This window comes from Somniosus microcephalus, chromosome 3 (assembly GCF_052327205.1).
Source record: "Somniosus microcephalus isolate GS21.2 chromosome 3, FLI_Smic_1.0, whole genome shotgun sequence".
Taxonomy (NCBI): Eukaryota; Metazoa; Chordata; class Chondrichthyes; order Squaliformes; family Somniosidae; genus Somniosus; species Somniosus microcephalus.
Genome location: NC_140989.1, coordinates 48,023,109 through 48,044,868, shown reverse-complemented (window position 1 = coordinate 48,044,868; position 21,760 = coordinate 48,023,109). Strand labels below are relative to the sequence as shown.

Sequence of the window (21,760 nt, the reverse complement as noted above, 5' to 3'; positions counted from 1 at the left end):
ATCCCTTTTGTCTTTTAATCTCTCCTGCCTTCCATCCTTTCACAGACCTTCCCTTTTGTTCTTTCCTCCCCTTTCCCTGCCCCTACACTTGCTTAAAAATCTGTTACATCTCTAACTTTTTCCAGTTCTGAGGAAGGGTCAGGGACCTGAAACGTTAACTCTGTTTCTCTCTCTACAGATGCTGCCTGACCTGCTGAGTATTTCCAGCATTTTCTGTTTTCATTTCAAGTTCAGTATTTTGCTTTTGTCTTGGAATGACAACTTCGTCAGCCCAGGACTCAAGCTAGGATCCCATCCCTGTTTCTTTATTGGCTCCTGTTTGACAATGGGCGGTAGGGAGGTGACCAAAATCGGGGTGGGACGTGGCGAAATACTCAACCGCCCACACGCTATTCCTTGTAATGCAGGTAATGCTGCAGAGGTAGAGGGAACCACACCCAGCTTTGACTGACGGTGTCTGAAAAAAGGTGCAAAGCAGAGTTTCCTTTCGGTCCGCTCCCATCCAGTCAAGGCTCGAATCTGGTGCTGCTTTTCCGCCGATTCCGAATTTTCCAGTTGTACCCGTCGATTGGCCGTCATAATGTCAGGAATGGCAACTTGTATCAAGAAGCGGAGGGAGCGAACGGCGGGGATCGGCACCTACGGGCAACCCGTCAAGTTCCTCAATCAGGATTTTGAGGCTCTCCGACAGCAGTGCTTGGAAACAGGGAGCCTCTTCTGCGACGAGTCGTTCCCCGCCTGTCCTTCAGCTTTGGGCTACAATGAACTGGGACCAGATTCATACAAAACCACAGATGTCGAGTGGAGACGCCCAAAGGTATTATTAAGCTTTAATTAAATAAATACATGTATTTATTTAATTAATTAAATTATTTAATTAGTGAATTAATTAATTAATTAATGACTGTGTTCCGGCTATCTTTCCTGCTGCTTACAATAGAACACAACAGGACAGGCAACTTGAACTCGTTTTGTTTTACTGAATAGTAATTGCGGTTAACCGGCGCAGCCAAGAAACGCGAATCTGGGGTGTGTGCAAATGCTGTGCGGTGGTAACGTGCACTTGAAAACTAGTTTTGTAATAGTTAAGATTTCACGTTAATTTTGTTCGTCTTCCCTGTGTCATGCACTTCCCCACAGCCATTTGCTCCCAATCTTTTGCCAGTTTTGCTTTCAGGCTGCACAATAAGTGCCCGATTAATCAATTTTGTTTAATTGTTTATGCTTTCGGTTAGGGATGTACTTTAAAAGCATGTTCGATGTTGCTCTCTTATTTTAAGTAATTTCCTCCACTCTCTCTCGTGGGAGGGAAGGGGAGGGGCAAGGCAAGGCAAAGTGTGAAGAAACCTTGCTCAGCATTCCTCCAGTATTGCCACTTGCCAGCACGTTTCCCTCTGCATGGGGACAGGGTGAGCTCAGCTGTAGCCTCCTGCTGCACGCCTTGCATAGCTTCCTACAAGAAAGGCGGGAGTGTGTTAGTGACATCCTTGTGAGCCTTTTAGAAAATGTGCCTGTCATGGTAAGGTGTGGGGTAGTGAGGGTTGCTATAGCGGTGAGAGTAGGAAGTGTTGAGTGTGTGAGTAGGAGGAGATGGAGTGTCTTCTTCTTCGGCAGTCCCTCGGAACCGAGGATGACTTGCTTCCACGTTAAAAATGAGTTCTCAGGTGACTGATGAGTCCAATGTGGGACCTACAGTCTCTGTCACAGGTGGGACAGATGGTGGTTGAACGGGTGGGTGGGTGGGGTGCTTGGGTTGACGTGCGCTCCTTCCGCTGCCTGCGCTTGGCTTCCGCTTGCTCCTGGTGAAGAGACTCTGCGGTCTTGGGCCAGGGATTCCCAGGTGTCAGTGGGGATGTTGCACTTTTTCAAGGAGCCTTTGAGGGTGCCCTTGAAGCGTTTCCTCTGCCCACCTGGGGCTCTCTTGCCATGTCGGAGCTCCGAGTAGAGCGCTTGTTTTGGGAGTCTCGTATCGGGCATGTGGACGATGTGACCCGTCCATCGGAGCTGATCGAGCGTGGTCAAAGCTTCGATGCTGGGGATGTTGGCCTGAGCAAGAACACTGACGTTGGTGCGCCTTTCCTGCCAATAGATTTGTAGGATCTTGATGAGGCAGCGTTGGTGGTACCTCTCCAGTGCTTTGCGGTGCCTGCTGTACATGATCCATGGCCCCCAAACAGGCCTGCAGCCAATGAACGGGTCGTTTTCTGAGTGGCAGGCAGTGACTAGTGAGGTACCGCAAGGATCGGTCCTAGGACCCCAGCTGTTCACAATATATATTAATGATCTGGACGAGGGAATTGGATGTAATATCTCCAGATTTGCAGACGACACAAAGCTGGGTGGGAGGGTATGCTGTGAGGAGGATGTCGTGAAACTCCAGTACGATTTGGACAGGTTGGGTGATTGGGCAGAAACATGGCAAATGCACTATAATGTGGATAAATGTGAGGTTATCCACTTTGGTGGCAAAAATAGGAAGGCAGATTATTATTTGAATGGCAATAGATTGGGAGAAGGGGAAGTGCAAAGAGACCTGGGTGTTCTTGTGCACCAGTCGCTGAAGGTAAGCATGCAGGTGCAGCAGGCGGTTAAGAAGGCAAATGGTATGTTGGCCTTCGTAGCAAGAGGGTTCGAGTACAAGAACAAGGATGTCTTGCTGCAGTTGTACAGGGCCTTGGTGAGACCGCACCTTTAGTATTGTGTGCAGTTTTGGTCACCTTACCTGAGGAAGGACGTTCTTGTCATGGAGGGAGTGCAGCGAAGATTACCCAGGCTGATACCTGGGATGGCAGGAATGACGTATATTGGGCTTATACTCACTGGAGTTTAGAAGATTGAGAGGGGATCTCATCGAAACCTATAAAATTCTGTCAGGTCTGGACAGACTAGATGCAGAAAGGATGTTTCTGATGGCTGTGGAGTCCAGAACCAGGGGTCATAGTCTAAGGATAAGGGGTAAGCCATTTAGGACTGAAATGAGGAGGAATTTCTTCACCCAGAGAGTGGTGAACCTGTGGAATTCTCTGCCAGAGGGCGGTGGAGGCCAGTTCATTAAATATATTCAAGAAAGAGTTGGATATATTTCTTGAGGCTAAAGGGATATGGGGAGAAGGCAGGGACAGGGTACTGAATTTGGATGATCAGCCATGATCTCATTGAATGGCGGAGCAGGCTCGAGGGGCCGAATGGCCTACTCCTGCTCCTATCTTCTATGAATAGCACGGGTAGCGCTGGCTGCATGCCCGACTCATAATGAGCTGTCAGCACCAATCAGGCCAGTGCAAAATGCACCCCCTCTCTTCCCCCCCCCCCCCCCCCCCCAATGCCTGCTTTCTAGGCCATAGTTTTAAATGGGAGTTACAGTCATATATTAACTATGAATTTATTCCAATGGCATCACTACTATTCTTAATCATAATATCACCTTCACAATAAAGACAATTTAGGTCATAGATGTAATGCTTAAAAATGCCTGACACATTGTCGGTAAGAAAATTTTGCATTTATTTTATTGACAACTACCAAAATGAGGAATATTGTCAAAAGAAAATTTAAACAAAAAAGCTGTATTGACTTAAGAACAATGGTCTGAACTTTAGGCACACAGACTGATGTGTACAGACAAAACAGAGTGTGTTACCTACAGCACTGCAATTATTGGGGCAAGAATGCACGTGTCCTGGCTGCTTGTTGCTCGCCCAGCTTTTAGACTTCACCGGCGTGTATGGTGACAAAGTTGTAGCTCTGAATTTCGGTGAAGTTTGCTTGGCAGGGACGGGGAATTAAACTCCCATGCCCCTCTCACTTCATGTTTTTGCCCCAAAAAATCAAAGTTGAGATGATTCTTGTCCTTTTTTGGGGTGGTGTGGAGATGCCGGAGTTGGACTGGGGTGGACAAATGTAAGAAGTCACACAACACCAGGTTATAGTCCAACAGCTTTATTTGAAATCACAAGCTTTCGGAGCGCTGCTCCTTCATCAGGTGAAGTGGAGAAATGCATAAAGACACAGTTTATATAGTCAGAGAATAATGTCAGATGTTTACAGGTAATCTTGCCAACTGCCATTTATCACACCTCGGCAGAGAGATAATCACAGCAATCAAAGGTGTGAATGGTGTCCAAACAGGTCAGTCAGGAAAACATTACATCAAAGAACAATGAGGTGGGGTCACAAGGGGTCAAATATTGCAGATGCTGGGGTCTGTATGAAAAACAAAAAAACAGACAAAAAACATTTTTTTTTGCTGGAAATCACAGCAGGTCCAGCCGCATCTGTGTAGAGAGAACAAGCCAATGTCGACTCGAGTCTGGATGACCCTGCGTCAGGTGGGGTTACATGTAGCGTGACGTGAACCCAAGATCTCAGTTGAGGCCGTCCTCATGGGTGCGGAACTTGGCTATCAGTTTCTGCTCGACGATTTTGCGTTGTCGTGTGTCTCGAAGGCCGCCTTGGAGAATGCTTACCCGAAGATCGGAGGCTGAATGTCCTTGACTGCTGAAGTGTTCCCCGACTGGGAGGGAACACTCCTGCCTGGTGATTGTTGCGCGGTGTCCGTTCATCCGTTGTCGCAGTGTCTGCATGGTTTCGCCGATGTACCATGCTCCGGGGCATCCTTTCCTGCAACGTATGAGGTAGACAACGTTGGCCGAGTCACATGAGTATGTACCATGTACCTGGTGGGTGGTGTCCTCACGTGTGATGATGGTATCTGTGTTGATGATCTGGCATGTCTTGCAGAGGTTGCTGTGGCAGGGTTGTGTGGTGTCGTGGTCGCTGTTCTCCTGAAAGCTGGGTAATTTGCTGCGAACGATGGTCTGTTTGAGGTTAGGCGGCTGTTTGAAAGCGAGTAGTGGAGGCGTGGGGATGGCCTTAATGAGGTGTTCGCCATCATCGATGACATGTTGAAGGTTGCGAAGAACATGGCGTAGTTTCTCCGCTCCGGGGAAGTACTGGACGACGAAGGGTACTCTGTTGGTTGTGTCCCGTGTTTGTCTTCTGAGGAGGTCGGTGCGATTTCTTTGCTGTGGCCCGTCGGAACTGTTGATCGACGAGTCGAGCGTCATATCCCATTCTTACAAGGGCGCCTTTCAGTGTCTGTAGGTGTCCATCGCGTTCCTCCTCGTCTGAGCAGATCCTGTGTATTCGCACGGCTTGTCCATAGGGGATGGCTTCTTTAACGTGGTTAGGGTGGAAGCTGGAGAAGTGAAGCATCGTGAGGTTGTCCGTGGGCTTGCGGTAGAGTGAAGTGCTGAGGTGTTCGTCTTTGATGGAGATTCGTGTGTCCAAGAATGAAACCGATTCTGAGGAGTAGTCCATGGTGAGTTTGATGGTGGGATGGGGGGGGGGACTTTGTTAATGAACTTGATAAGTTGTTGTACAGTTTTTTGGGAATGGTAGTTTCAGTATTCAAGAACAAAATAATGTATAATATAGGATAATGAGAATAATGTGCCTGATGGAGTGTAAGCTACTTTACAGCCAAGCTTTTACACACATTGAACGTTCTGTAACTGAGTGTAAAACTCCGTTTATATTTTTTAAAAAAGGTCAGGAGCTGATGTTCTGATGGTGTTTCTGAAGGCATATAATTGCCCAGCATCCAAATTGTGCCCAGTCTGATGCGATGCCAGTCTGCTAGCTCTTGTCATCTCCTCCAGCCCTACAACCCTCAAAGATATCTGCGCGCCTCCAATTCTGGCCTCTTGAGCATCCCCGATTTTAATCGCTCCATCATTGGTGACCGTGCCTTCAGCTGCCAAGGCCCTAAGCTCTGGAATTCCCTCCCTAAACCTCTCCGCCTCTCTACCTCTCTTTCCTCCTTTTTAAGATGCTCCTTAAAACCTAACTGTTTGACCAAGCTTTTGATCATCTGCCCTAATATCTCCTTATATGGTTCGGTGTCAAATTTTGTTTTGATAACGCTCCTGTGAATCGCCTTGGAACATTTTACTACGTTAAAGGCACTATATAAATGCAAGCTGTTGTTGTTGTTGACTGTAAGGTTCCTGTGTGAAATGAGTTTAGGCCCTCTCAACGCTGTTCCCAATGGACATTGACCTACAACACAAAACTTGCCATAATTTGGCACAGAATTGTCAGTCTCTTTGATAGCTGATGTGGGAAATGGAAAATGGGTTGTTTTCCCATTGTTAATGGAGAGATTGCTTGTGTGTTCTGAAGCTTTGTGCTTTTTAGTGCATCAGGTAGATAACTATACAAAATATAAAACTGCTCACCAGTGCTCATTGTATCTTGATAACACTATATAATTAACAAACTTCCCTTTCATTCTTTCATCATGTTTTGCCCCAAGAAAGGAAGATGAAATTCTTTCTCCATTTGTCTATATATTTTTTTTATTATTTCAGGATTTGTGCTCGAACCCTGAATTTATTGTTGGAGGAGCGTCACGCACGGACATCTGCCAGGGGGCACTGGGTAAGTGGCGAGAGACTTTTGCAAATGGTTCTTTTGGAAAGCACAAATTGCATGGAATGTACAGCTCAGAAACAGGCCATTCGGCCCAACCAGCCTGTTCTGGTGTTTATACTCCACACGAGGCTCCTCGCACCCTACTTTATCTAACCCCATCAGCATTACCTTCTATTCCTTTCTCCCTCGTGTTTATCTAGCTCCTCCATAAATTCATCTATGCTATTTGCCTTAACTACTCCAAGTGGTAGTGAGTTCCACATTCTCACCACTCACTGGGTAAAGAAGTTTCTCCTGAATTCCCTGTTGGATTGTGGTGTCACCTGATACATTGGTGATTGCAAGATGAACAGTTGCAAGGTGGCCATCTTTCTCTCCACAACTGGGCAGGGGCATGATTGGAGCAGGGTCTGAGGTGGAATCATGTCCTTGGGTCTGAGGTGGAATCATGTCCTTGGGTCTGATGTTTTCTTTTCTAATGATGAAAATACATTGAAAATATTAACTAATAATGCTGCCACATCATAAGTGGAAAAACAACTTGCTGTGTGTTTTTTTAATTTACTTTTGATTTCTGCTTTTAATTTAGAAATTTCTAGCCAGCCTAGAGACATAGATTACAACACAGCAACCGGCCTTATGTAGTTGTACTGTACTTTTGTATTAAATTAAGAAATGTTGTACTCAGCCCTGGTAGTGCCACAGTTTATTGTGGGTTAGTAAAGCAAACATGAAACCTTGAGCCCTTACTACCCACTTTCTGTGCTTGGACTTGATAAAAAATTGACATAAGGAACAGTAGCATAGTGGTTATGTTACTGGGCTAGTAATCCAGAGGCCTGGATTAATGATCTGGAGATGTGAGTTCAAATCTCACCACAACAGTTGGGAAATTTTAATTCAGTTAATTAAATAAATCCGGAATTAAAAAAAAGCTGGTATCAGTAATGGCGATCGTGAAAAAAAAGTAGCTTTCTGTAATGTGATCCAAGTGCTAAAGTGGATAAGCCAGTTTTGCAGAATAAAATCTGAGCTTGTCAGACCCAGAAAAAAAAGAAACTAGGTTGCCACTACAGTAGTTTTATTTTTGAGTTAGTTATCCAGCAATGTCCAAGCACACAGTCTGCATTTTAAAAAGTCCTTTCTTCTGTTTTCTGAAGTGTAGGCTTTAAAGTTGAGACTTTCAATTAGTTTCCATCATTCCCCCCCCTGTGATTTTTGGATTTTGCCAAAAGAAGGGGGTGGCTGCAGGGGAGGGCATGGGGAATGTGACAGAAATAGGATAAAAAATGGAGTGCCTTTTCTATCATCTACTTGTGCTGTTTAAATGAGACTTGCATTGGTTTGGCTCCTTTTGGTGCAGTTGAAATAAGGAGCGCAAGAAAAGGATGGGGAGGAACTACACATACAACTTGTGGACGTGCATACATTATATATTACCATAGGGACAATTTCTCCCCTTTCCAATTTTAGCACCTCCTTTACAAATTACACTAAATTTAAACAAAATAAACAAGACTAATTTGAATTTTGTTGGTACAGCTGGCAGTGGCCATTTTAATTAATAGCTACAAATACAAGAGTGAGCCCTGAGTGAACCCTAAGCTTTTGCACTGATGGGAACGCCAACTTTATGAAGTTTAGAATGAAGAAGCTCAATGCCTCCAAAAATAATGATTGCTTGGAACACAGTACTTATTATCTCACTAACCATGAGTTTATATTCAGTCTCATTTTGCCAGTGCACACAAAGAAACTGAAGATTCCATTTTACTGTAGTCCTCTTTTGTCAGTTGTATCATTCTTTGCAAAGTTGAGAATATTGCCGGGGTGGAGGGGAGAGTACTTTCACTTTAAAGTGCTTGATTTCCTATCAAAGAAAAACTGTTTAAACACAGAGTTTAAAAGACTTTCATGTGCTGAGTTGGTTTATACAATTGGTAAAGCAGTTTCATGAAGACCAGTAATGATGAATCCAATGGGTCCATCACTGCCCAGTGCCATTTATCTCAGTGAAAATCAGCATCCCTTCCCACTTCTGGCTATTGATCCGAGTACTGACGTGTATAAACAGTGTGGCAAATCTGTTTAACTTGTAGCGTTTTTAGGAGAAAGTATTATTACTTCGCATTAAAAATCAACATAATTTGTGTTTCACTAGTGAATTTCCTTTAGCCTTGCTCATGATCATTGAAGGAAATGGTAGGCTGGATGTTGCTCTGCATTCCCGCTTGTTTTTGAGGTGATAAATGGGATGGTAATTCCAACCTGTTGCGTTTGCAAAGATAATCCAGAGACCGTAAGCAGAGTTCAGTTCATGTTGCTTTTTTAATGGCTGCCACACAGACACTCTCAGGCAAAAGCAATCGAATACCTATACACAATACAATGATAACAGCACTATCAAACTCCATGTGCTCAGGCCAAGGCAATCGAGTACCTATCACCAATGTCAGACATAACATTTCCTCCCCCCTCACAGAATTTCAAACATGAAATGTAGTGACAAAAGTCCTGCAGGGGGCCAGGGCGAAAACGTGTACGAACAGGCCGAAGTGGGGACTGCTGAGGAGCAGGCTGAGGCACAACATCTGCTTGGGGGTTGGCTGGCTGAGTCACATGTGCATCCCGCCACTCTGGGGGTAAGGCTTGGGGATTAGGTCCATATAATCCCGCATCAGGGGGTGCTGGCACCTTCCGAAGGCGGCTGGCATGCCACCGAGAGCCGTCAGTGAGGCAGAAAGTGGCTGGTCCAAGTTGGCGGCTGATTTGGAGAGGGGAGGACCAGAATGACGCCATCTTATTGTTGCGGTGAGGCCTGCAGACTCTGACCCAATCGGAGACTGAGATGTTGGGCGCCTTGGCCCTCTTCGACTGGTCGAAGCGGAGTTTCATCTTCTCCTGCTGTCTAGCGACTGTGGCTTGAGCCGGTGGAGCAGGGCTCTGAGCTAGCGAGGGGCGGAGCCTGCCAAGGGGCAGCATGAGCTCACGGCCTAGCATGAGGGATGCGGGTGAGACCCCTGTAGTGGAATGCTGGGAGGCTCAGTTGTGGAGGAGGGCCTTGTCAAACGCACACCCCTGGGATAGGTGTGCTCTGAGGCCATTTTTCAGTGTCTGGTTAAAACGCTCCACCCCCCCCCCCCCCCCCATTTGACTCGGGTATGTGACGGATGCCCTTGCTCTCAAGGTAAGAGGAGAGTTCCGAAGAGACCATTTGGGGGCCATTGTCTGTGGTGATGGCCTTTGGATGCCTCCAGCGGGAGAAGAGGGACTCAAGGATATCAATGATGACCCGAGAGGTGACGGAGCCCACGGCAGTGACCTCTGGCCATTTTGAGTGCAGGTCATAGGTCATCACTAGGAACCGTTGATGGTGGGGGACACCATGGATCTCTCCGCAGACGTCCAGGTGCTCCCAGGGCTGAGAGGGCCAGGCAAGGGGTTGCAGGGGTGGGGGAGCTTGGTGGCCAGTCTTGCCACTTACAAGGTAGGCTGCACAGTCCTTGACCAGGGCCTTGATTTCCCTGTCGATACCCGGCCACCACACTAGGTCTCGGCATCGTTGTTTGAGCTTCACTATGGCCAAGTGGCCCTCATGCGCCATGGATAAAACACGTGCACGAAGGGCACTTGGGACCACAGTGCAGAGCCCACGTGCAACACAGGAGTCATTCCAGCAGGAGAGCTCCTCTTTAACTCTGGAGTAGGCAGACAGTTCCTCAGGCACCTTGCGAGGCCAGCCATCTCTGATGAAGGTGCACAGCTGGGAGAGGGCCGGATCCTGTTCAGAGGCCTCTTTGAGCTCCTGGAGAGAGACTGTGGTTTGGAGAGGCATGTGCAGCATCTGGACGATATCCTGTTCCACATGTTCAGACCCGCCGAGTGGGGCTGGGGCAGAGACAGTGCGGGAGAGCAGATCTGCAACAACATTGTCACGTCCTGGTGTGAACTGGAGACTGAAATTGTATTGGCGGAGGCGGGCAGACCAGCGGTGTAGACGCAGTGGTCTGTGGCCCGTGCCGGATGTCGACAGCAGGGCAGTGAGAGCCTGGTGATCGGTTCGCAGGGTGAAGGCACGGCCATACGTGTACAGGTGCCACCGCTCACATGCCCAGACGCACGCCAGCGCCTCACGCTCGCCTACTGAGTACTTCTGTTCGGTGGGGCTAAGGGCTCGGGAAGCAAAGGCGATTGGTTTCTCCACTCCATTCTGTATCTGCGATAATACCGCCCCCACAGCTGCAGCGGACGCGTCACAGGTGACGAGGGTGGGGCTGGCAACGTCAAAGTGAGCCAACACTGGAGGTGACGTGAGCTGCGATTTGAGGAGGTGAACAGCTTCCGTACAGGCTTGTGACCACACCCAGGGCTCATCCTTTCACAGGAGCTGGCGCAGTGGGGCTGTGGTGGCTGAGTACTGGGGCAAAAACTTCAGGTAGTACCCAGTCATGCCAAGGAAGGAGGCAACCTGTGCTGCAGAGCTGGGTTCTGGGATGCTGTGAATGGCATCCACGTTTGACTGGAGTGGGGATATACCGTCAGCCGACAACCGAAACCCCACAAATTCGATCTCTGAAACAGCAAAGACACACTTTTCGCCATTCAATGTGAGCTTGTGTTTTGCTAGAGCCGTGAAAACTCTGTGAAGGCGTTCGTCGTGAGTGGAGGTCGAGGGTCCATGCACGACGATGTCATCCAGGTAGATGGCCACCCCAGGAATGCCCGCGAACACAGAGGACATCACCTTTTGGAAGCAGCTGGGTGCAGAGCTAAGTCCAAATGGCATCCTGGTGTACCGAAAGCCGCCAGCATGTGTCACAAAAGCAGTGAGGTCCCTGCTGCTGGGGTGGAGGGGAACCTGTAGATAGCCCTGTCGAAGGTCCAGTTTCGAGAACAGGATGGAACCATAGAACTGCGCTGTGAGTTCCTCTGACGTGGGCAGTGGATACTTGTCAGGGATTACGGCCTTATTCACTGCTCGAAGATCGACACAGACGCGTAGACCACCTGACTTTTTCGTTGTGACCGCCAGGTTGGAGACCCATGGGGAGGCATCAACTGGTTCGATGATGCTGGCTTCCAGTAGCTGCTTTAGTTCAGCTGTGACCCCGTCACGGAGAGCAAGTGGGATGCGGCGCAGTGGCTGAATGACAGGGGTAACGGTTGAGTCAACCATGGGCTGGTGGGTGAAGGCAGTCAGGCAGCTCAGACCCTCGAAGAGTGCTGGCCATGTTTGGCGCCACGGTGAGGCGACGTGCAGAATCGCAGACCCGCCAGTGTCCAAGAGAGAAAAACCCAGGTCAGTGAAAAGATCCAGTCCCATCAGGTTAGCTCCTTGGCGTGCCACATGAAAACAAAAATCTGGCAAAACTTTTGTTCCATAGCGTACAGTGAGGTTGACTGAGCCCACTAGTCCAATTTTTGAATTACCCCATACCCGCAAAGCGTAGTGGAGGGCGCAGAGAGTGGCAGGGAGCTGAAAAAGCGTTTGAATGTGTCCACATTCAGCAGTGAGACGCTGGCACCGGTATCCAACAACAGCGGGATGCACACATCATTTAGGTTAATTGTGCATGACTTGAAAGCCACTACTGGCCCAGAGCTCACGTTGTGAATTATAGGCCAACTGCTTCAGGACTGAGAGTGTTCATCTGTAGCAACAGGGGCAGAGCGGCAGACATTGGCAAGTGATTTTGTTTTCCACAATTGCGACAGGCTTGGCTGCGCGTGGGGCAATTCTGTGCTCTGGTAGCATGTGAACGAGATCCGCAGTTTCCACACTGTTGCCGCGTTAGCGCGCGTTGCTGCCATCGCGTGAGCGTTGCAGTGTCAGGGCTGTCGGGGCCGAGGGCGCCGTCACTGGGTGTGTGTGCCAGTTTCGCTGCACATTCGGCTGCAGACTCCACTTGAAAGGCAATGTTGACTGCCTGTGACGACAGATCGTCGGACTCGAGTAACAGTCTTTCACGCACTCTCACGTTGGTGTGCTCTATTAGTTGATCACGCACCATCTCATCTTGTAGTGCACCAAACTTGCACGAGCTAGCTAACCCCCTCAAATTAGCCACGTATTGATGCACCGACTCGCCGGGGAGTTGGTGACGCTGTCTAAAAATGAATCGCCGCAGAGGGCACTTTGTGGGGCAGAGAAGTGTGTGCTTAACAGAGCCACAGCCTCATCATATGTTTGAATTGAGACTGCTGTGCATAATGTCCCAAGAACACGCTGGCCCTCCGCTCCCCAGCAATGGGATAACGGTGCCTTTTTCCGAGCCGTACTCACAGTTTCTAGTCCAAGAGCAATGAGGTAGGTTTCAAAGGACTGTAACCAGCGAACCCATGGGATCGGGGACTCACCGGGTAGTGCAAGGAAGGGAGGAGGTGGTGGAAGAGAGATTTCAGCCATCCTTCTCGCCAAATGTTGCGTTTGCAAAGATAATCCAGAGACCGTAAGCAGAGTTCAGTTCATGTTGCTTTTTTAATGGCTGCCACACACACACACACTCAGGCAAAAGCAATCGAATACCTATACACAATACAATGATAACAGCACTATCAAACTCCATGTGCTCAGGCCAAGGCAATCGAGTACCTATCACCAATGTCCGACATAACACAACCACTTCAAAACTGCTGGTCTAATGTTGCACCAGACATATCCTCACAAAACAGTTCCCTTCAAGCCTGCCCCATCGCATTTAAGTGGTGTCAAGTGGGCATGGTTCCCCAAAATCCATCCTAAAACTCCCCCAAATAATGACTGCCTGTGGTAAGATATTCCTGTAGTGAATACTACATCGAGACAGCCATTTTGTTGGCTGCAACTGAAGGTAAGTGTTATTTTGCCTGCATAGCGATCCGTTTAGTAATTGGTAGGTTCTGCTGGGACTTGTGTTGGTATTTGTAGTGAACTCTGTATATAGTGCAGTTTTGGAATGGGAACATGGATTTCCCAATGTGAATACCTTTAGATCTATGTTATGAAAAGGCAGATTGTGAGGAGATGGAAGAGGCGCATTTAGAGTGAGACATCACAGAAGTTGTTACTTCTCTACCTGCAGTTACCCACACACCAGGATTTACAGACCAAGTAGGTCTTACTGAGACTTTTCTGAACACCAGTGCCTCAGAAGGCTTTGCTTTCCCTCAAAGGCTATTGGGGGATATGTGATCTGCTGATCTAGATTACAGCGGCTGTGTCGCTGGGGTTGGTCATTGGTGTGGTCAGTCTCTTCCTCCACTAATGTGAAACACAGAAGGGCTTGTTTAGCTGTGCGTACAGTGACATTTGCCCTTAAAAAAAGTGGGTGAATGCAAGGGAATTGCAATACTCCAAGTTTTATACTAATATGCTGCCAAGTGGCAGGTTTAGATGCTAGATGTTTAATTTCACAAGAGAACCTGTTTATTATAACCTTCAGTCATTTGGGACACCTAAAATTAATACATACCTTGTAAAACTTAAAAGGGAGTTACACATTTTCAAAATCCAGATTTTCTGGTGTGGCCCTAGCCTGAGGGATAAACATTAAAAACAGGGAACCTTTTACGATTTTTTTTTACTCTATTCACTTCATTTTATAGACCCAGCTCTTTCAGCCAAAGATTGCAATTTATGCTTATTTTTAACTCCTACACAACAAATGTAACTTTTTTTAAATATGTGCTATATTAGTAAAATTTATCATATTGAGAAAACTAGATGAAGGCCCAAGGCTGAAAAGAGTAGGAGAAAAGATGAAACAAAACAGAAAATGTTGGAAACACACAGGATCATTCAGGATCTGTGGAGCGATCAGACAGATTAACATTTTGGATGTGAACCATTTTTTCAAGGCTCAGTTGGCTGGAATTGCCGTAGGGGTTCACCCGACGGGGGTTCTGGCTTAAAATGCTCGTTTACACCATTTCTCCAAGATTTCCACTGAAGTTACTGTCGGAGATCAGGAGAAGCCTAGAAATTCTCCCTCTGTTTTGTAGAAGGATCTGCACCTGAAACATTAACTTGCCTTTTCTCTCCACAAATGCTGACTGACCAGCTGTGTGTATTCAGCATTTCAAGTCCCACTCCAGGGACTTGAGCACGTAAATCTAGGCTGACACTCCAGTGCAGCGCTGAGGGAGTGCTGCACTGTTGGAGGTGCCGTCTTTCGGATGAGACGTTAAACCGAGGTCCCGTCTGCTCTCTCAGGTGGACGTAAAAGATTCCATGGCACTATTTCGAAGAAGAGCAAGGAAGTTATCCCCGATGTCCTGGCCAATATTTATCTCTCAATCAATATTACAAAAACAGATTATCTGGTCATTATCACATTGCTGCTTGTGGGAGCTTGCTGTGTGCAAATTGGCTGCCGCGTTTCCCAAATTACAACAGTGCCTACACTCAAAGATTGGCTGTAAAGAACTTTGAGAGGTCTGGTGGTTGTAAAAGGCCCTATATAAATGCAAGTCTTTCTTCCCTTCCTGTTTTTATTTCCGATTTCCAGCATGTATAGTACAGTATTTTGCTTTTTACGAGAAAAGATGAATTGAGATGGTTAGGTGACGCCATGCTTGAGTTTGGAAAAACTTGTGAATTTTAGGAAAGGAAGACCTGGGGAGGGTAAGAATTTGCATAGTTTTGCACTCTTGGGAAAGAATGGGTTAGAGTAGGAGATGTCCAACATCCAGTCTTGAATGAGCTGTAGTTTCCTCCAACTAAACATTGGAAACACTAAAGTCACGCCACAAACCTCTCGCCCTCATCACCTACTCCAGTCCCCTCGGCGGCTGCTGTCTCCGGCTGAACCCGACTGTTTGCAATGTTGACATTATGTTCATCCCCTAAACATAGGAACATAGAAGATAGGAGCAGGAGTAGGCCATTCGGCCCTTCGAGGCTGCTCCGTCATTCAATGCGATCATGGCTGATCAACCAATTTCAATACCCGGTCCCTGCTTTCTCCCCATACCCCTGGATCCCTTTAGCATTAAGAAATATATCCAACTCCTTCTTGAATATATTTAATGAATTGGCTTCTACTGCCTTCTGTGGTAGAGAATTCCACAGGTTCACCACTCTCTGGGTGAAGAAATTCCTCCTCATTTCTGTCCTAAATGGCCTACCCCTTATTCTTAGACTGTGACCCCTGGTTCTGGACTCCCCGACCATCGGGAACATCCTTCCTGCATCTAGTCTGTCCAGTCCTGTCAGAATTTTATAAGTTTCAATGAGATCCCCTCTCATTCTTCTAAACTCCAGCGAGTACAAGCCCAATCATCCCAATCTCTCCTCATACCTCATTCCTGCCATCCCAGGTATCAGCCTGGTGAATCTTCGCTGAGCTCCCTTCATGGCAAGAACAACCTTCCTTGGATAAGGCGACCAAAACTGCACACAATACACAAGATGTGGTCTCACCAAGGCCCTGTACAACTGCAGCAAGACATCCTTGTTCCTGTACTCAAACCCTCTCGCTACGAAGGCCAACATACCATTTGCCTTCTTAACCGCCTGCTGCACCTGCATGCTTACCTTCAGCGACTGGTGCACAAGGACACCCAGGTCTCGTTGCACTTCCCCTTTTCCCAATCTATTGCCATTCAGATAATAATCTGCCTTCCTGTTTTTGCCACCAAAGTGGATAACCTCACATTTATCCAAACTGAGCTTCAGATGCCATATTCTTCCTATCTATCACAAAGACTGCCTCCTTCCACCTTTGTAACCTTACCTGCCACCACATCTGTCTCAGCCCATCTGCTGTTGAAACCTGCATCCATGCATTTATCACCTCCACATTTGACTATTTCAGTGATGTCGTGGCTGGCCTATCCTCCATCCTCCATAAACTTCAGCTCGTCCAAAACTCTGCCGCCCATACCCTCTCCTGCGCCAAGCTCTGCTCGCCCATCATCCATGTTCTCGCTGACCTACAATGGCTCCCAGTTCACAACGCCTCAAATTTAAAATTTAAATGGGGAATTGCCAGCAACACCCATATCCTGAGAATGTTTTGGTGTTTTTTTTAAATTCAATCAACTGGTCATTCATTTGTTGTTTGTGGGACATTGTGTGCAAATTATCTGTTGGGATTATCTACAAAAACAATAATTCATTAACCTTTGGATCCCAAAAGACACTATATAAAAGATGCAAGTTTTTTAATCCATTGGCTGGGGCGTCCTGAAGATGCAAATAAGGTACTATATAAATGCAAGCTCCTTTTTTCCCATCCACTCAGTCCTGCTTCTCTACCAGCGCAGAATGTGTGTTTATCTCATTATCAATGCAAATTTGCTAATGCATACTAAAGAAGGCAGCCTGCAATTTTCAGTATATACAATGCACTAATTTCATCCATTTCAAATTGCCATAAAAGGCTGTGGAATCTTGGAACTGATCACTTAAAGTTACAAGCATTCATTTATTTTTGCTGCCACATACATGGGAATTGCATTCATTGTTCCCCTTTCACTTTATTTAATGGACAAAGAAGGATGATACCATGGATATCCGATGACACCAAGGTGCACTGGCCATAGTCACCAGTATTCTACCTACTGTATCTAGCTGCCCAGGTACAAACACCTAATGATGACAAAGGAGCATTGCCTCAGCAGGGTCCAGTCCAGCAGAGGGGGGCAGTTACACAGCTGTGCAATCTACATCAAGGAGACTTGCAGCCAAGTTGACAGTGGCCCTCCACTCTTGTGCCTCTGGGTCCTTCCAAGCTAGCACAGGGAGCATCTGCAGTATCAACCAATTTGCTGTTCTCAGATATATCAAACGGGTAACTGATGCATTGTTAAACAGTGCCTTCATCTCCTCTTCCATTGAACAGCAACACTGGGCAGGGCAGAGTTGTCCAATTTCATTACACTGCTGAATTTTCCAGCACACAGGGGTCATTGATAGTACCCATGTGGCTATTGAGGCCCCAAGCTACAAAGCTGTGGCCTACATGAACAGAAGGGGTTTCTACTCAAGAAATGTAAACTTGGTTACTGACCATCAACAACATTATAATGTAGGACATGACCACCTTCTCGGCATACTTGAAGGCAAAGGGAGGCCGGTGGGATGGTTCCTTGAGACTTTCGGCAGACAAATGGGAGAACCCCCCTGAAAATGTACCTCCCATGGTTCCATCCTCAGCTCTCATTAATTTCCAGATACAGCCTCTTTCCTTCTAATCCAGCTGGGAATGATGCAGATTAAATGGCTGCCATTTAAATTTGCCTCAACTGTTGAAATTGTGCAAATGCTCCATTAAGGAGTGTAGGTGAGACCTTGGAGAATACACAAGATATGCAAATCCTGAATATCGCATGTAAATGGCCAAACAAATGTAGTCAAGGAAATCACTCGTAATGCATTGTTTTACCATTTGCATTGAAACAAGAATTTCCAGATTTTTGTGTTGACCACAGAGCAAACATTTCCTCGTAGATTTGGGTTGTTTTTTAAAATTATTCGCTCATGGGATGTGGACGTTGCAGATTGCCCTTGAGAAGGTGGTGGTGAGCCGCCTTCTTGAACCGCTGCCATCTGTGTGGTGAAGGCACTCCCACAGTGCTGTTAGGAAGGTAGTTCCAGGATTTTGACCCAGCGATGATGAAGGAACGGTGATATATTTCCAAGTCAGGATGGTGTGTGACTTGGAGGGGAACTTAGAGGTGGTGGTGTTCTCCTGTGCCTGCTGCTCTTGTCCTTCTAGGTGGTAGAAGTCATGGGTTTGGGAGGTACTGCCGAAGAAGCCTTGGCGAGTTGCTGCAGTGCATCTTGTAGGTGGTACACACTGCAGCCACGGTACGCCAGTGGTGGAGGGAGTGAATGTTTAAGGTGGTGGATGGGGTGCCAATCAAGCAGGCTGCTTTGTACTGAATGGTGTCGAGTTCTTGAGTATTGTTGGAGCTACAGTCATCCAGGCAAGTGAAGAGTATTCCATCACACTCCTGCCTTGTGCCTTGTACAGGAAACTCTTTGGTATCCGGCACCGACGGGACCGGCGTGTTGCCGGCTGATCAAAAATTCCGGATGACAGAGAGGGTTATCTACCAAGGCTATTTTTAACAAAGAAAAATTTAAAAATCAAGAAATGTGCAGTATACAGTAATTGGGTACTCACCTACAGAATGTTGTGTTAAATGGATGGTGGAAGATGCTTGATTAAGTACAGTACTGCCAGTTGAGGGTAATACAATGCAATGACTGAAGGGATAATTACAGTCCTAGCCCTTTTGGGCTACCCCAGATCAGGTGTATTCCCCAGACGTTCACCTTCAACTTAAGTTAGAGATAGCCGAATTCCATAAGACGCTTTAAATGGGTTTCAAGGTTCAGGCTATCTCCCTAAAGGAACGGAATCAGATAGTGCATTTAATAAGCTAGACTGTAACCTTCCGGATGTTATAAGGGTCTGGAATACCCCCCAGAATTCTGCAACTCCTTACAAAAGAGTATACAGAATTTGTGGGTTCGCGGGTCTATACAGATTTACTCTTTGAGACAATTCTAAATATATATCGTTTTATTTAAGAGCCGACATTCAGTTAACATCTGTTGACTCAGTCGCAACATTAACAATTCAAAATACAATTAGCTTACATTTCTTACTTCTCATCCTTATTCTCAAATCTTTACTTCGTTACATTTCTTATTTCTTATTTCTAAATCCTTACATTTCTTATTTCTAAATCCAGAACATCCACCAAAAATCAATACTTTAACTTCCCGAGACTCATAGTTAAAAACTTAGAGATGCCTCTGGAAAGTTGAGAAACGTCCTGCCCGTTCAGCGTGTTCTGACGTTCTGTTAAAAAAGGTCTTACTTTTATACCCTTTTGGCTTTGGTTTCTTCTTTGATGTTCTCTGCTGATGTCAGCTAATTGTCTTTATTGATACCTCTGAATGCTTTCTATGTTACTATCAATTCAACTATTGCATGCATAATTATTTATCTACTTTTAGGTGTTCCAAAAACCATCATAAAAACAATGACAGCTATGGTTTCTGTTTGATGCCATTCTTACCAAAGATTCTTCATGCAATTCTTAATTTTGGCTTAACTGCTTTTTTGCAGACATTGTGGCCCCGATTTTCTGGCTGCTGTTGGGCGGCTTTTCATGCGGCCGGGGGCCGAAAATCAGTGAAAAAGCGGGTCGGGACCCCCCCCCCCCCCACCTGATTCCCCGCCCCATCCGACTTTCGGACTGCCGTTTCCGCACGCCCCGCTTCAGTCCTGGCCGCCGCTGGCGGGACTGGTCGTCGGAGCACTAACAAGCAATTATCTGCTTGTTGAAGTGGATTTTCCCGTGCCGTTGCGACTTTGGGGCTTTCCCCACCTGAAACCCGCCTGCGGGGAACCCCGCTGCTGAGAGCTGGCGTGAAAACAGCTGGCTTGCTTGCTTGCAGCAGCAGGTCACTGAGGGCTGAAGAGATTTAAATAGGCAGCATTTGCAGGCTGCAGGACCTTGTTGATCAAGGCTTGGGGGAACTTTTTGAAGCCTTAGGAGCAGCTGCAGAAAGTTGGAGCCTCATACACTTCTCCAGTGTGAGCTCCTGGCAAGCCCCTCTCACCACCCTAACTCAGCGCCCCCTCAACGGAGGCATCTGCCAGAAGCATGGGAGACCTTTGGGACGTTCCCTTCCTGGCATTAGAGGATCTCCAACAGCAGAGGCGGCAGCAGCAGAACCAGGAACAGCAGGATGAGCACCAGGAGCACCAGGCTGCTGCTCACTCACCTGAAGCTGCACAGGCCAGAAGGGGCCAGCACTTGGAAGTGGCTTGAGAGCACCTTGCTGCGCTTTAGGGGGCCAGTGGGACTCGTTTCTGCACTGGCAGTCCTACTCAGAACGACTTCCATGAAGATCTGGTTTCTCTGTTCAACAGATGGCCAACGCTCCTCAAGAGATGTCATTCTCTTATGAGCACTCACCATGTTTTCCGTACCCTGGCGAGTTATCTCCTGCATGGAGGTTGCCAACCTTTCCATGGTGATGCGTTCATGTGCCAATGACTCCACAAAGGCTCTGCTCATAGTCGCAATGGACTCCTCCATTTGCTCAGCACTCGCAGCGACCCTGGAGACAAAACCTGCCAGAGACTCCTGCATCTGTGCATGGAGATCCATCACCTCTTCTCTTGCGGATGGACCCAGAGGCAGAGGGTCGTCATGCAGCACAGCTGAGCGGAGCTGGCAGAGTCCTGCGCCCTCCGACGAAGACTCTCCACTGCTGTCCCTGTCTCCAGAATCTGCTGAGGCTCACTTGTGAGCTGTGAAACACCAGGTGACAACACTACTCTATGTCCCGAAGGTCCCCCCCGAGGTGTGAGTGTCTGCGCTGGTGCTGGGTGCGCTTACTTCTGCTGATGCTGCGCCCTCCGAGGTTGGAGCTTCCTCTGAGGAGTCTGGCTGCACAGCCTCTTCCTCCTCCACAGTGAGGACGGGGGCTCTGGATGGTACTGCGGGGGAGTAAAGGAAGGAGATTGAGATGTAATGCCAAGGTTCTTCTGGTGACTCCCAGCGAGTTGGCATCTGTTGACACCTGCATCCATGCAGCATTGGTCTCAGTGGGAGGCCTCATCCTCCCTGACCTAGGGAAGAGGACCTCCCTGTGGGCCCTAACCCCATCCAATAATGCCTGCAGTGAAGCCTCGTCGAATTTGAAGGTAGCTCGGCCTCTGCCGCTGGCAGCAGCTGGTGCAGGCTCCTCTGCCATTGTGCAAGAGTAGTTGAGAAGCCTGCAGAGGTGGAGAAGCTTGCTGGACACTTTGAAAGCACCACGAATGATGACATCATAGTGTGGGGATTTCTGACTCGAATTGGACAATTAGCAAGGCTTCCCACATGCTGGGAATTAATTGGCCACTTGAGGGAAAATTGCGTGGAGCTGGCTGACACTTTTTTGTGTGTTGTCAGAAACCCCACATTCGGGGAAATCCGACCATTCCCCACACAAGCCGAAAATCGGGGCCTGTGTCTTTCCTTATTCTCCATGTTCAATACAAACACAATGCAATTGCTTGGTGTCTCTATTGAAGTTATGTCTTCAAAGTCTTGCTGGTATGGTTTTTACTATATGTAAATCAAAACCACTTTAACTGTGTGTTTACTTGTTTTCTAGCTATTTCAATTGGTTGCATATTTAATCTTATGGTTCCTGTTTTCCAAGTTTAACATAAAACTATTTGACCAGCAGTTGTTTCTTTTCTTGATGTCATGTTAAGGCACATGCCTCTTTTAATGTTTGTATTTCTGTTTCAACGTGTTAGTTTGTAACACCTTAAACTGTGCCTTCTCATTGTGTTCGTTGCAAACCATAGACCTTTCGGAACCACCA

The 21,760-nt window shown here is 47.2% G+C and overlaps 1 protein-coding gene across 1 annotated transcript in view; it reads left to right on the top strand.

Moving 5' to 3' along the window:
• The first annotated feature begins 383 nt into the window (after positions 1–383).
• Positions 384–21,760, top strand: part of LOC147121027 (calpain-2 catalytic subunit-like) — an 84,654-nt gene continuing 63,277 nt past the window's right edge. The window contains exons 1-2 of the mRNA XM_085980331.1: positions 384–817; positions 6,372–6,441. Of these exons, the coding sequence (XP_085836457.1) occupies positions 581–817; positions 6,372–6,441 (307 nt within the window). The 5' untranslated portion in view covers positions 384–580. The remainder of the gene's footprint in view (positions 818–6,371; positions 6,442–21,760) is intronic.